Genomic DNA, 14,893 nt, shown 5'->3' with positions numbered 1-14,893 from the left:
GCAGACTCTGTTTTTTAACCATTTAGTCGTGTCCGACTCTTGGTGACTTCATAGGCAATTGCTCTCCATGCTGCCCTATCAAGCACAGCTTCTTTCCGTCGTTGGATGTTCACCTCGGCATCAGATTTGATGTGATCGAACCAGCGGGTTCTTTCTTTGCCCCGTATTCTTGTTCCACCAACCATTGTTGCCTTCTGCAATGAATTCGCACGCATGACACGGTCGAAGTAATTCAGACGTAGTCTTCTGATTTTAGCATTCTAAAGATGTTTCTGATTTTATACGTTTTAACACCTCTCTGTTAGTTACTCTGGCTGTCCAGGAAGACTCTGTAACTCCTACTTAAACTGAACGATGTCCTCTCTTTTTAAGTAGCAGCCTGGTACTTTTCCTACGATCTTTGAGTCAACCCCTAAAGAGGAGCCGACAGGAAGTGCTTTCATTAGAATGAGACTACGGGGTAGTCCCTGATTTACAACAGTTCCATTTGGTGACCATTCGAAGTTACGACGACACTGGAAAAAGTGATTTAGGACCAGTGGTGAAATTCAATTTTTTTTACTACCAGTTCTGTGGTCGTGGCTTGGTGGGTATGGCGTGGCTTAGTGGGTGTGGCAGGGTAAGGCTACTGCAAAATCCCCATTCCCTCCCCACTCCTGGAGGAAGGATATTGCAAAATCTCCATTCCCACCCCACTCTGGGGCCAGCCGGAGGTGGTATTTGCCAGTTCTCCAAACTACTCAAAATTTCCGCTACCGATTCTCCAGAACCTGTCAGAACCTGCTGAATAGCATTCCTGCTTAGGATCATTTTTCACACTTATGATCCTTGCAGCATCCCCCATGGTCATGTGATTTACGTTTGGATTGCTTGACAACTTGGTTCATATTTATGACGGTCGCAATGTCCCAGGTGTCATTTGCGGCCTTCTGACAAGCGAAGTCAATGGGGAAGCCAGATTCACTTAACAACTGTGTTGCTAACTTAACAACGGCAGTGATTCATGTAACAAATGTGGCAAGAAATGTCGCAAAATGGGACAATGCTCACTTAAAACATTTCTCACTTAGCAACAGAGATTCTGGGCTCAATTGTGGTCGTAAGTCGAGGACTACCTGTATATATATTTTTCCCATCATTATACAGTTCTCTTGGCTGAAGCAAAACTCCAAGCAAATATTCCTGGTCAGGAAGCACATCTGCATTGAGTTTGGCTAGTGGTTCTCTTTATTTCTCAGGTACAGCTCAGGAAGGAGCCGAACCTTCCCTCCGTCATGGCTATAAAATACTATAAAATAGTGGTTTTCATACAGTTTGGAAGCTGGCACCTTTTAAGGGAGTCCTCCTTTAGTGACTGCCTTATTTAGCGGCTGTCCACAGTTACAACATTGGCTATATAAGCAATTCTCCCATTTATGACCTTCGCAGATTGGTAAAGCAAAGGCAGGCTCAAGTCAGATCATAAGCCACATTGTGGTTTTTCTTTTTCTGCTTCACTCAACGACCGAATGGGCAGTCCCAACTGTGGTCACTAAACGAGGATGACCTGTAGTGCACAAATGTAGTACTGTAGGTGCTTACATTGGTTTCCCCTGGAGATACAATAACTTAGGAACTGTACAGGGAAATTAACAGACACATATCCCAAACATTGCTAAATCATTGGCAGTTAAGTGACTTTGGAAATTTAGAATATCCAAGCTTTAACATACAATTCCTAGAGAGGATAGTCTAAAAATTCAACGATAAATAAAAGCTGGATGCAGAACTGTAGAAAGGTATGGTTCACCGGGGAAATTGGCAGGAGAATTGCCGGAAGAAATATCGTGCTGTATTGTCCCTTAGATTCTTATAGCTTTCCAAAATATATAATGGTTTCAGATTTCAGTGTCTTTAAATGGTTTAAAACCTTCAAAAGCAAGGGGAACTGATGGAATCAAAATCTCAATCATGCGATTATTAAGATGCAGTGGGGCAGCTAGTTTGAGATGGTCTTGGGGAAAAAAGCTAAATTAGCATTTATTATACTGTATATGGGGGACCAGTAAGAAATCCCGGGCCTCTTGGTAAGTATGCAAAATCAAAAAATCACCCTGGAAAAAGTGAAGAAGGACAAACCATTTTCATCTTGTTGAAAAGAAAACTAGTGGGCGTGTCCACCAAGTCACACTTTGACTTCAGATTTTTATAAAAGTATTTTTTCCTGGATTAAGCATACACCTTCATCCCACCGTTATTAACACAGGCTTGAATCTGATAAAATCTGCCTTTATATTAGATCTGGGGGTCTCGAAACTTGGCAACTTTTAAGACTTGTGGACTTTAACTCCCAGAATTCCCCAGCCAGTTTATGCTTATGCTGGCTGGGGAATTCTGGGATTTGAACTCCACAAGTCTTAAAGTTGCCAAGTTTGGAGAGTCTTGAATTGGATAATAAGAAAGATGAAACCATAAGAATAATATTTTGGAAATCAACCGTGTCTTTTTCAAGGATCGCTCATGCCCAACACAGGGAAGACACAGCTGCTTCCAGATGCTATTCCCATGTTCCTAAACCCTCCAAAGCATCTTTGGCAGTGCGCAGGATCTGAATTTGAAGCACCCTGAACCTCTGGCAGGGAGTTCCTTTTACAGACACCTAATTCTCCATCAATATACCAGTTTGAGATATGGGAAGCCGAATCTTCCGGTTCTTAGGAAACCAAGAAGCACGGACATGAACAATGGAAAGTGAAAAGACGCAATTCTGCCTGAATATTTGCAGCCTTCCAAATGCTCAGCTCCTCACTTGAATATACAGATAGTCCTCGACTTACAACCATTCCTTCAAGCGATGATTCAAAGTTACAACAGCGCTTAAAAAAACGTGACTTGCAACCAAACCCGGCACTTACAACCATCACGGCACCCATTACCGTATTTTTCGGAGTATAAGATGCACCTTAGTTTTTGGGGGAGGAAAATAAGAAAAAAGCTGATTGGTGGGTGGATCGGCCTCCCGGAATACCCCCAATCAGCTGTTCCCAGAGGTGAATTTTAGCAACAGGTTCCTTGGCTGTGAGCTCTGTGCCTTGCTTTTTTATCTCCCTCTGAAACTTCTGAAACTCTGTTTCCTGCCTCTGAAAGCCTCCGAAACAGAGCTTCAGAAAAAAAGGCTTTTTTTCTGAAGCTTCTTTCAGAGGCTTTTATTCTGAAGGACTATCTGTACTCTGTTCAATCTCCTTTCTTTGGTATTGGTATGTTGATTAACCTCTTCCGATCTGTTGGTTATTGTGTCATTCTCCAGATTTGTTAGCATAGTTTGGTTAGAATCTTTACTGATTCTTCTTTTGTTGCTTGCCATATTATTTTAGATAAAATCCTTTCAGAGGCTCTCTTTCTGAAGCTTCTTTCAGAGGCTTCTTTCAGCCTCTGAAACCTCCATTGAGAAGCTGGGCGGGGCTACATTCAGAGTATAAGATGGACCCAGATTTTCACCCTGAGTTTTGGGGGGAAAAGGTGCGTCTTATACTCCGGAAAGTATGGTATGTGGTTAAAATTTGAATGTTTGGCATGTATTTACGATGGTTGCAAATGTCCTGGAGTCATACGATCGCTACTTGTGACCTTCCCAGCGAGCTTATGACATGCAAAGTCAGTGGGGAAAGCTGGATTAATTTAGCAACTGACTTAACAATGGCAGTGATTTGCTTAACAACCATGGCAAAAAGGTTGTAACATCAGGTGTGACCTGCTTAACAATTGCTTCGCTGAGCGATAGAAATTCTGGTCCCAATTGTGGTCGTAAGCCAAGGACAACCTTTACAGAGAGGCATGCAACTCTGCTCCACAGAGCCTCTCTTTAGGCTGTTCTTTGCAATGATCTGTGGTAGCTTCTAATATTCAATCAGATCTTTTACAGAAAAATATTGGAGAAACTCAGCTCTGTGGGACCGAAGGAAAGCGACGTCAGTTTCAATTTTCAAACAGTGACAAATCTTACCAAAGCTTCCTATTACTCGGTCAACAATACCTGTCAGCTAAAACGATCTAGGTAAATATAGATTTTACGGAATAGGAAATAGAGTACTGAAAGTTCTGTATTACATAAAAAAAAAAAAAAGCAAAAATGAAAGAAGTGCTTCTTTAGAAAAAAGGGAAGGAAAAAGCAAAAAAAAACAAAAACCCAGACTTGTTGCTATACACAGCAATATTCTGAAAAGTATCCCTTAAGCAACGAAGTCCCTCAGTTCACTCTTGGAATTTAAAAAGTTAAAAAAATATGAACTTGCTATAAATAATTTAAAATTCTGTTATAATATAACTCTGGCCTGCTTTCTGTCACTTTTCGCACCTTCTCTGCAAACACTTTATTTCAAAAGCTTATTTTGATGCATGCTCCCTTCCCTGCATGTTTCTGGTCCACCCTGATTTGCCCTTTTCTGCCGCAAAAGGCTCCAGATTTTGCGCCACGTGGCTCATCTCTGCGTCAAGATGAAGAGAGAGAGACCCCCCCCGCTGGAGTCCCGGGGGTCTTTCGTAATCCCGGGATTGTGTTCCCTGCAGAAATTCTCCTCTAGACAAAGGCCCAGGTGCTTTTTCTCAGTGGAGGAGGAGGAGAGTCTGCAGCGGCTCCTGTTGTTCACCCACGAAGCACCTCGTGACACGCCCTGGTTCCATCTAAAGGTACGGCTCCCCAAATGTCTTTCGACACTCCATCACGCCGGTACTAGGCGGCCGATCACAGTTGTGGGTGTTCTTGACCTGATTGGCGGTGAGACGATCATAAGCCATCTTGTATTCTCTGTCGAAAGCATCTGGAGGGAGAGGAAGAAAATATCTATAGCACGGGGCTTATGCAGGCAGGCAGGCAAACTAGGTAGGTAGGTAGGTAGATAAGATAGATAGATAGATGAGAGATAGTTGAGAGACACATGATAGATAGATAATAGATAGATATTTGATAGATGATAGATAGATAGATAGATAGATAGAGAGAGAGAGAGAGAGAGAGAGAGAGAGATACAGTAGTAGCCAAAATTGTGGAAACCTTTTGGGAAAAGTGTATTTTCTAAAACTAGCTAATAACACCATTATTTTTTGGAGGAGTACCATAAAATTATATACCAACAGAAAAATAATTTAATCAAGGATGTAACGCAATAACTTTTATGAAGGATTTGCTATTAGAATAGCAGTACAGTATAAGGAAGAAAAGTGAAATACATAGGAAAAAATGACATATACAAAAATTATCACCATAGAAAAAATGAGATCTACAAAAATTACCACCATGTCATTTAATACTTAGTTGGGTAACCTTTAGCATGAATTACAGCCTTACAACATCTTCCCATGGAGTGAACCATGTCTTTTAGTTCTGCAGCTGTTCAAACCAAGATTGAAGGACTGCTTCTCTTAACTGGGTTTTATTGCTGGGTCGCGTCTGACTAACAAGTTTCTTTAGTCGGCTCCATAGATTTTTCAATTGAGTTAAGGTCTGGGCTAGTCCCAGGCCATTCCAGCAGTGGAATAGGATTATCTTGAAACTCCAAAAAAAAAGTGGTGTTATTAGCCATCAAACCTCAAAAATATACTTTTCCCAAAAGGTTTCCACAATTTTGGCCACTATTGTAGGTAAATAGATAGACAGGATAGGACAGGACAGGACAGGACAGGACAGGACAGGACAGGACAGGACAGGACAGGATAAGATAGGATAGGATAGACAGAGAGATAGAACAGGTAGACAGATAATAAATGATGACAGATAGCTGATAAATAGATTAGAAATACATAGAGACATAGATAGATGATAAAGATATATAGCTCTATCTATCTATCTATCTATCTATCTATCTATCTATCTATCGAGATAAATAGAGATATAGATGACAAATAGATGATAGATATATGTGAGATAGATATGTGTGAGATATATAAATGTATACACACACAAAGGCACACACAAAGACACACACACACACACATACGACTTTGATACATATATCAAAGTCCTCTTCTTTTTGTGAGACTTATATGCAGGCAGTACAGGAAGTCCCTGACTTATGACCATTCATTTGACAACTGTTCAATGTTATGACAGTGCTGAAAAGAAGTGGCTTGCGGTTGGTGATTGATGGATTTGAAAACTAGCATATTTTTAAACGATGCTGGAAGCTTTTGTCCCTAGCAACTACCATGGCTACTTTTCAGGCTGGAAGTGGGATGGCATATTTGAGTTCATGACCATTGTTGGGAAGAGATGCTAATTCAGCCTGGAAACACTGTCAAGGTTGGGAAAATTTTCTCCCTCCATCAAAAAATCAAAAGAAGCCAGAGTTTGCAATTAGGGATCATTTTCTGGGGAAAGTTGGTTTTTGCGCAAAGAAGCAAATTCAATTATTCTGTTTTATACAAGCTTCTCTACCGGACTTTCTGAACTCAACCTTCCCCCGTCATTGACTCGAATTTATTCCTTATTTTGGAGAACAGAAAGGGGTTAAATAGCTGTATGTTATATTAAGAGGACTCTATACTTTTCAACCTTCTGCCAACCTAGCAGTTCGAAAGCATGTGAAAAATGCAAGTAGGAAAATAGGGACCACCTTTGATGGGAAGGTAACAGCGTTCCGTACGCCTTTGGCATTGAGTCATGCCGGCCATATGACCACGAAGACGTCTTCGGACAGCGCTGGCTCTTCAGCTTTGAAATGGAGATGAGCACTGCCCCCTAGAGTCCGGAACGACCAGCACAGATGTGCGAGGGGAACCTTTACCTTTACCTTATACTTTTCAAATACAAATGTTTTCTAAGCTCAGAAGCGATGGTTTGCAGTAAACATTTAACACATACTTAGGAGAACATCATTGGCAGCTTACCTATATCGATATTATCTCTTCCAAGAGCAACGAGAGAGAGAAATAGTATTTCTCTATAAAGACTCCTGAAACAAAAGAGACAAAAATAAAATGGGAAAGCTTTATTTTTCAGCCACTGATTTTAAATCCACTATACCAGACTGTGTATTAGGATTAAGATACTGTGCTGCAGGTAATTTGAGGATGGGTTTTTTTCCAACCCCAGGAAGAGACTGTTGATTTTTAACAAAATCATTTCATTTTCATTATATTTTTCTTATCCACGATGTCTGACCTGTTAGGCACAGAACACAAAGTACAGGTAGTCCTCAACTTAGAACAGTTCATTTAGTGACCCTTTCGAAGCTACAAGGGCACTGAAAAAAGTGACTTATGACTGTTTTTCACACTTACGACCCCCATGGTCACATGATCAAAATTCAGACAAGCTTGGCAACTGGTTTATATTTATGACGGTTGCAGTGTCCCGGAGTCATGTGATGCATCTTTTGCGACCTTCTGACAAGCGCAGCCAATGGGGAAGCCAGATTCACTTAGCAACCGTATTATTAACTTAACAATGAATCCACCGCATGGGTTCACTTAACAACGGTGGCAAGAGCCTTGGTAGTACAGTGGTCTAAAGCACCCTGTTATTAAGACCAGCTGCCTGCAATTACTGCAGGTTCGAATCTCGCCAGGCTCAAGGTTGACTCAGCCTTCCATCCTTTCTAAGGTAGGTAAATTGAGGACCCAGTTTGTGGGGGCAATAAGCTGACTTTGTATAAATATACAAAAGAATGAAGGCTATTGCTTAGCACACTGTAAGCCGCCCTGAGTCTCCGGAGAAGGGCGGCATATAAATCAAATTAAAAAAAAAAAAAAAAAAAGAAAGGTCATAAAATGGGGCACAGCTTGCTTAAACAAATTTTTCATTTAGCAACAAAAATTTGGGGCTCCATTGTGGTCGTAAGTCGAGGACTGCCTGGGTAAGGTTACTGGGCTCTCTAGAATTGCCCTCTAGGAGGAAAAGCAGAATAAGTCGCCCCGTCGCTTCAAAGCATTGCTCGATATGGGAACACAGGCAGTTCTCAAGGTAGGACTGGCCATTTAGCAACTGTTTGAAGATACAACTGCTTGGAAAGGGAGCTTAGCCATTGCAAAATGTTGCTTCTCCTTCCCCTCCACACTGTGGTCACGTGACCCCATTTTGGGCACTTGGACCCTAACTCGGATTTATGACTGGCTGCAACATCCCAGGGTCATGTGATTGTGTTTTGAGGCATTTTTATTGATTGTTTCCTAGTATGATTGTTTCCAAGAGCCTTGGTGACGCAGCGGACTAAAGTGCTGTTAAGTAGCACTTAGCTGCCAGCTGCCTGCAATTACTGCAAGTTCAATTCTCATCAGGCTCAAGGTTGACTCAGCCTTCCATCCTTTCGAGGTAGGTAAAATGAGGACCCGGATTGTGGGGGCAATAAGCTGACTTTGTATAAAAAAGAACACCACTTAGGGGGGGCCAAAAGCCCTATTAAGCAGGTATATACAAAAGTATGAAGGCTATTGCTTAACACATTGTAAGCTGCCCTGAGTCTCCGGAGAAAGGCGGCATATAAATCGAACCAATAAATAAATCGAATCAATAATAAATGATTTGATTGCTTATTTGTACCCTATGACTATCATTAAGTGTTGTACCTTATGATTCTTGACAAATGTACCTTTTCTTTTATGTACACTGAGAGCGTATGCACCAAGACAAATTCCTTGTGTCTCCAATCACACTTGGCCAATAAAGAATTGTATTGTATTGTATTGTATTGTATTGTATTGTATTGTATTGTATTGTATTGTATTGTATTGTATTGTATTGTATTGTATTGTATTGTATTGTATTGTATTGTATTGTATTCTATTGTATTTTTTTTTTTTGCCAGTTTCCAGTAAAAACACATGCAGGAGAATAGTTTTGCTTAAGGACCACATGATTCACTTAACAAAGACCATAGCAATTGCAATTCAATCCAAAGTCCTATCATGTGGGTGTCTTAACCTACTACTGGAGTGACTTAACAACCAAAATTACAGGTCCAATTATGGTTGTAAGTTGAGGACTGCCTGTAACCTACAGGCAAAATGGATCCCTTTATACACCAGCCCCTAAACCAGGGGTCAGCAACCTGTGGCTCTGGAGCCGCATGTGTCTCTCTCACCCCTCTGCTGCGGCTCCCTGTCACTCAAAATATGCGTCACAACTGCCAAAGTGTGACACCCTCCAGCACGCGATTTATTGAGCTTTTCAACCTCCGGTAGGCCAACCATGGATAAATACAAGAAAAGAAAAGTTTCAGAAGAAAACAGAATGTTTAATTCAACAACATATGCCAGTTTTGTGGCTGCTCAAGAAATAGTCAGGCATGGGGAGGGTTTTGTGGCTCCCGGTGTTTGCTTTTCTGTGGGAAACGGGTCCAAATGGCTCTTTGAGTGTTTAAGGTTGCAGACCCCTGCCCTAAACGGAAGGAAATGAAGCAGCTGCTCTGGAAATCTCCCACTTCTTTGAAGCAAGCAGGGCTGGAGCAGAAAGTGGTCACCCATAGAGAATTTACTGGGATTTTTTATATGCTGTCCTGCATTAATTAAGGACACTTAATAGATCATCAATTTAGTAATTAATTGTAGATTATTTAATAATTAAATAACACTTAGTACTTAGACTTATATATCGCTTTACAGTGTTTTACAGTCCTCTCTAAATGCTTTACAGAGTCGCCTCTCGCCCCCAACAATCTGGGTCCTCATTTTACCGACCTCTGAAGGATGGAAGGCTGAGTCAACCTTGAGCCTGGTGAGATTCAAACTGCCAAATTGCAGGCAGCCGGCAGGCAGCAGAAGGAGCCTGCAGTACTGCACTCTAACCACTGCGCCACATTAAATAATTAATTAAATAATTAACAACAAAGAAACAAGCTTGGAGAGAAAACCGCTGCTGAAACCTAAAACCTGAGCTACAAGTATTTTCTAAGATTTCAATGAAGAATGAACTTAAGAAACAATCGCTTGCCATTTTACCAAGGGATCCCTTGGTAAAGTGGCAGTGAAAATGGCAAGCGATTGTTTCTTAAGTTCATTCTTCGTTGAAATAAGGAGGACCAAACCCCGGCAAATGGTAACGTTGCTCAAAATCAAGGGACCACCCTGCAACAGGCCACAAAAAGGAAGCAGGGACAAAAGGAAGAGATGGCGTTGCTGCAAAGTCTTTTGTGACATGATGAATCCCGTAAGCACAGAACTGGAAATGTTTTTTAAAAAATGCAGGCTATTTTTACAGGGAAGTGCTGGTGTAAAAATAGCTTGCATTTTACAACGATTTCAAAAGTACATTCTATTCTTCCGTGATAAAATGCCATCTGGAAGCATCATCTCAAGGAAAAGGTCAACAATTGAGAACAGTCTCACCCTGCTGATTTGGCAGCCCCCACCCCCACCCCGGCTTTTCGGGAGGCTGTCAAGACCTGGTTTGTTTTACCCAGGCACTAAAGATAGGATAGAACAGAATGAGGGTATATGGAGTTTGCTGGGAGCATCTGGTCGGGGGGTGGGGTGGGAGGTGAGGGTTATGTGATTGTTTTATGGTTATATCTTATAGTAACTTGGTTTTAGTGCTGCTGTGAGCTTCTATTAGAATAAATAAGGTTGGAAGGGACCTTGGAGGTCATCTAGTTTAACCCCTGCTTGAGCAGGAGACTTTATGCCATTCCAGACAAATGGCTGTCTAATCTCTTCTTAAAAAATCTTTATAGAGATGGAGCGTCTGGAGACAACCCATTCCACTGATTATTTATTATTTATTTATTGGTTCGATTTATAGGCTGCCCTTCTCCAGCGACTCAGGGCAGCTTACAATGCGTTAAGCAATAGCCTTCATACTTTTGTATATTTATACAAAGTCAGCTTATTGCCCCCACAATCTGGGTCCTCATTTCACCTACCTTAGAAAGGATGGAAGGCTGAGTCAACCTTGAGCCTGGTGAGATTTGAACTTGCAGTAATTGCAGGCAGCTGGTGCTACTTAACAGCACTTTAGTCTGCTGCGCCACCAAGGCTCTTGTTCTCACTGTCAGGAAATTTCTCCTTAGTTCTAAGTTGCTTCTCTCTTTGATTAGTTTCCATCCATTGCTTCTCATCCGACCCTCAGATGCTTTGGAGAACAGGCTGACCCTTTCCTCTCTGTGATAGCCCCTCAAGTACTGGAAGACAGTTATCATGTCACCCTAATCCAGTGGTGAAATCTAATTTTTTTTATACCGGTTCTATGGCATGGCTTGGGGGTGTGGTGTGGCTTGGGGGCCGTGGCTTGGGGTGGGGCAGGGGAAGGATACTGCAAAATCCCCATTCCCCCCCCCACTCCTGGGGGGAAGGATACTGCAAAATCCCCATTCCCACCCCACTCCTGGGGGGAAGGATAATGCAAAATCCCTATTCCCTCCCCACTCCTGGTGGAAGGATATTGCAAAATCTCCATTCCCATCCCACTCTGGGGCCAACCAGAGGTGGTATTTGCTGGTTCTCTGAACTGCTCAAAATTTCCACTACCGGTTCTCCAGAACCTGTCAGAATCTGCTGAATTTCACCCCTGCCCTAATCCTTGTTCAAGATGGGAAACTGTACATTTTTTAAAATGAAAAAAACAAACAAACAATTAGGGCTTTTTAACTACTAAACCTACAGCTGAGCCAGGCCTGCTTTACTGAATGGCTGCAGTCCTGCCAAATGCTCAGCCCAAGGGAAGATGCTTCAACCCATCTCAATGCAATGTGTGGACCTAAACTAAGGAAACCAGTGGGACAAAAATACCACAGTATCTCAAAATCCAGACGCCCCAATTCTTTTGGAAGAGAAGGAACACGGAAGGAATGAAAAGAAGGACTAGGGATGATACAGTAGCAGTCTTTCAATATCTAAGGGGCTGACACAAAGAAGAGGGGGGTCAACCTCTTCTCCAAAGCAGCTGAAGGCAGGAGAAGAAGCAATGGGTGGAAACTAATCAAGGAGAGAAGCAACCTGGAACTAGAACCTAGAACTAAGGAGAATTTTCCTGACAGTGGGGACAATTAATCAGTGGAACAACTTGCCTGTTGTGGATGCTCCATCACTGGAAGTTTTAAAGAAAAGATTGGACAACCATTTGCCTGAAATGGAATAAGTTTCTTGCTTGAGTAATGTTGTGGCCCATACGCGGCCTGTGCAGCTGGTGGCTGATTCGGACAGCAAGGAGGCTGGTGTGGTGCTGCGCCAGCAGCCTGTGCAGCTGGCGCTCGAATAAGACAGTGAGGAGGCTGGAGAAGATATGGTGCCAGAGGCGGGGATTCAGCCAGGGCCTTCAGAACCTCCAGAAGCTACCATAAGTGAAGAGGACGAAGAGGAGCCTCTTCTCGATGCATGGGCGCGCAGAGCTGCCAAAAGGCAGGAGTGGCTCCTCAGGAGGGAGGTCTCCTCAAGAGTAAGGCTTGGGGCTAATTGGCCACTCCCTTAGCCTATTTAAGGAGGAACGCCGACTGAAGCAATTTACAAGGAACAACTTCGTTCACTCTCCTTCGTGCCTTGATTTTAGTTCTCTGCAAATTGCTTCTGGGCTTTCTGCCAACCATAGTAAGATTATGATTATTTATTCTTTGGATTCTTGTAGGCTGTTAAGAAAGTTAATTAACAGCCTTTGTTTGAAAAAAAACTGATTTAATTTAGTAAACTAAGGTTTGTACAGACTTTGTGTGTGCTGCGTTCTTTCGGGTCCATAGCTGGGGCAGAACAAGTAGGGGGTTGGACCAGAAGACCTCTAAAGTCCTTCCAACCCTGTTATTCTGAATATTTGGTTCTCTGTTTACCTTCTCAACGAGTGACTGACTGAATCGTCTGAGTTTTTTCTTCCAAGAAAAAAAAAAGACTTTGGTCTTACCTGTGCCTTTTGATCTGCGGTCCTTTGTTCAGCCTCTCTAGGATCTGGCTCATTGGTCCGTAGACATCATTCATTTTAATACTCTTGACCATGCTTCTTAGGAGCTCCTGGTTAAAGAAACTGTCGTCCTTTTGCAGTAAACGAACCACTGGGTATTTCTGGGCTGAAGAAAGATGTTTAGAAAGTACAGTGAACAACAATACCAACAACAACAAAACAACAACAACTCCAAGACTGCCAGCTGGTTTTAAAAATAAAAGAATATTGCATAAAGGCAATTTTGTGAAGGCAGGGTCCACAAATGAAGTGTGACAGGGAACAGTCTGATCAACGGCATATAGGAGCTGTAAGCAAAGGAATATAAAGGCCAGGTCAAAACAGGTAGGAAGCGCCAGGAAGTCATCTCCAAATTATTGCAAGAATTCCTAGGGTTTATCTCAAAGAAAATGAAACTAGGACACAAAATAGCTGGAGGGGAAACGTGTATGCCTAGGCAGGATGCTTTGCTGTAAGCCAAAAAGCAACCACAAAAAATATACACATACACAAACTAGGAAAGGAGAGGGGTGTTATGGTTCAAAGTAAGCCAAGGAATAAATAATTTCTCAGCCACAGCAAGACGTAACACAACACTCACTCTCAATCACAAGGGTACGGTTTTGACCTGTAAGACAAGAATTGGCGTGATCAAACTCCTAATGCTTATCTGTTTCGGCTTCTGACGTGGTGGGAAATCTTTTTCCATAAAATGGTTAAGAATACCGGTAACTTACTCTGGGCGTTCCACAGAATATAAAGAGGCTGTCCTGGATCTTTGTGCAGTTTCATATTGTCCCACAACATCTGAATCAGAACGTGCTTGCTGTTCTCCAAGATACAGTTTCTGGGTATCTGTTAAGAGGGAGAACACAAAATAGTTTGAGGACAATTATAAAAGGGAATAAGGCAGCGTCACCCAGAAGCAAAGTCATAAGAAACAAGAAATATAGAAGTATAGCCAGCGGGACAAACAGGTTTAAAAACAGCTTTTACGCATGGGCCGTCAGACTCCTAAACACAATATACTGTAGCACCACAAATTTCACTGGTGCCAGTGTAGTGTGTAATATGTATATACCATAATGTAAGATCATACACCTGAATAATATACATGTTGCACAGAATATGTCGTACATATGGAATCGTATGACTAGTTTTTTCCCTAACTTCTTGTATAAGGATTGTCCTGTACATTATTCAGCTTGACGTGTATGAACTGTAACAGAAGAGGCTAAACCAATTTCGTTGTATACATGATGTACAATGACAATAAAGCAGGGGTGAAATCCAGCAGGTTCTGACAGGTTCTGGAGAACCGGTAACAGAAATTTTGAGTAGTTCAGAGAACCGGCAAATACCACCTCTGGCTGGCCCCAGAGTGGTGTGGGAATGTTTTGCAATGTCCTTCCTCCAGGAGTGGGGAGGGAATGGGGATTTTGCAGTATCCTTCCCCTGGAGTGGGGAGGGAATGGGGATTTTGCAGTATCCTTCCCCTGCCACGCCCACCAAGCCACACCCCCAGAACCGGTAGTAAAAAAAAATTGGATTTCACCACTGCAATAAAGGCTTTGACTTTGAAATGTGAAGAAAAATGAAATTAGCTCAGGATGAGAAGAAGCCCTGGAAATTCCAGAATATAGCAAAAATGAATGCTTCAGTACAGGTAATCCTCGATTTACAACAGTTCATTTAGTGACAGTGCAAAGTTACAATGGCCCTAAAAAAAATGACATGGTTGTTTTTCATACTTACGACCGTTGAAGCATCCCCATTGTTACATGATCAAAATTCAACTGATTGGCTACTATATTTAATAACAGTTGCAGTGTCTTCACCTTTTGTGACCGGCAGTCAATGAGGATGCTGGATCTGTGCTGCTAACTTAACAACTGCACTGGTTCATTTAACAACTGTGGTGAGAAAGGCCATAAAATAGGGCAAAATTCACTTAACAACTGTCTCACTTAGCAACAGAAATTTTGGGGCTCAATTGTGGTCCTATGTTGAGGACTTTTACTTTTTGTACTTTTAACGTGATTGTAAAGTAGGATATATATTCTA

General features: G+C 42.0%; 1 protein-coding gene across 6 annotated transcripts in view; it reads right to left on the bottom strand.

Moving 5' to 3' along the window:
• Positions 1-4,320: 4,320 nt before the first annotated feature.
• Positions 4,321-14,893, bottom strand: part of DENND4A (DENN domain containing 4A) — a 103,458-nt gene continuing 92,885 nt past the window's right edge. For all 6 annotated transcript variants that reach the window (XM_034435445.3, XM_087877777.1, XM_087877778.1 and 3 more), the window contains exons 28-31: positions 13,567-13,684; positions 12,794-12,956; positions 6,862-6,926; positions 4,321-4,796 (exon numbers count right to left, since the gene is read on the bottom strand). In XM_034435445.3, coding sequence (XP_034291336.2) covers positions 4,660-4,796; positions 6,862-6,926; positions 12,794-12,956; positions 13,567-13,684 — 483 coding nt within the window. In that variant the 3' untranslated portion in view covers positions 4,321-4,659. The remainder of the gene's footprint in view (positions 4,797-6,861; positions 6,927-12,793; positions 12,957-13,566; positions 13,685-14,893) is intronic.

The sequence above is a fragment of the Pantherophis guttatus genome, chromosome 13, assembly GCF_059756535.1.
Source record: "Pantherophis guttatus breed Tessera chromosome 13, ASM5975653v1, whole genome shotgun sequence".
Lineage (NCBI taxonomy): Eukaryota > Metazoa > Chordata > Lepidosauria > Squamata > Colubridae > Pantherophis > Pantherophis guttatus.
The sequence above is the reverse complement of the archived record's forward strand: the minus strand, read 5'-3'. Positions and strand labels throughout refer to the sequence as shown.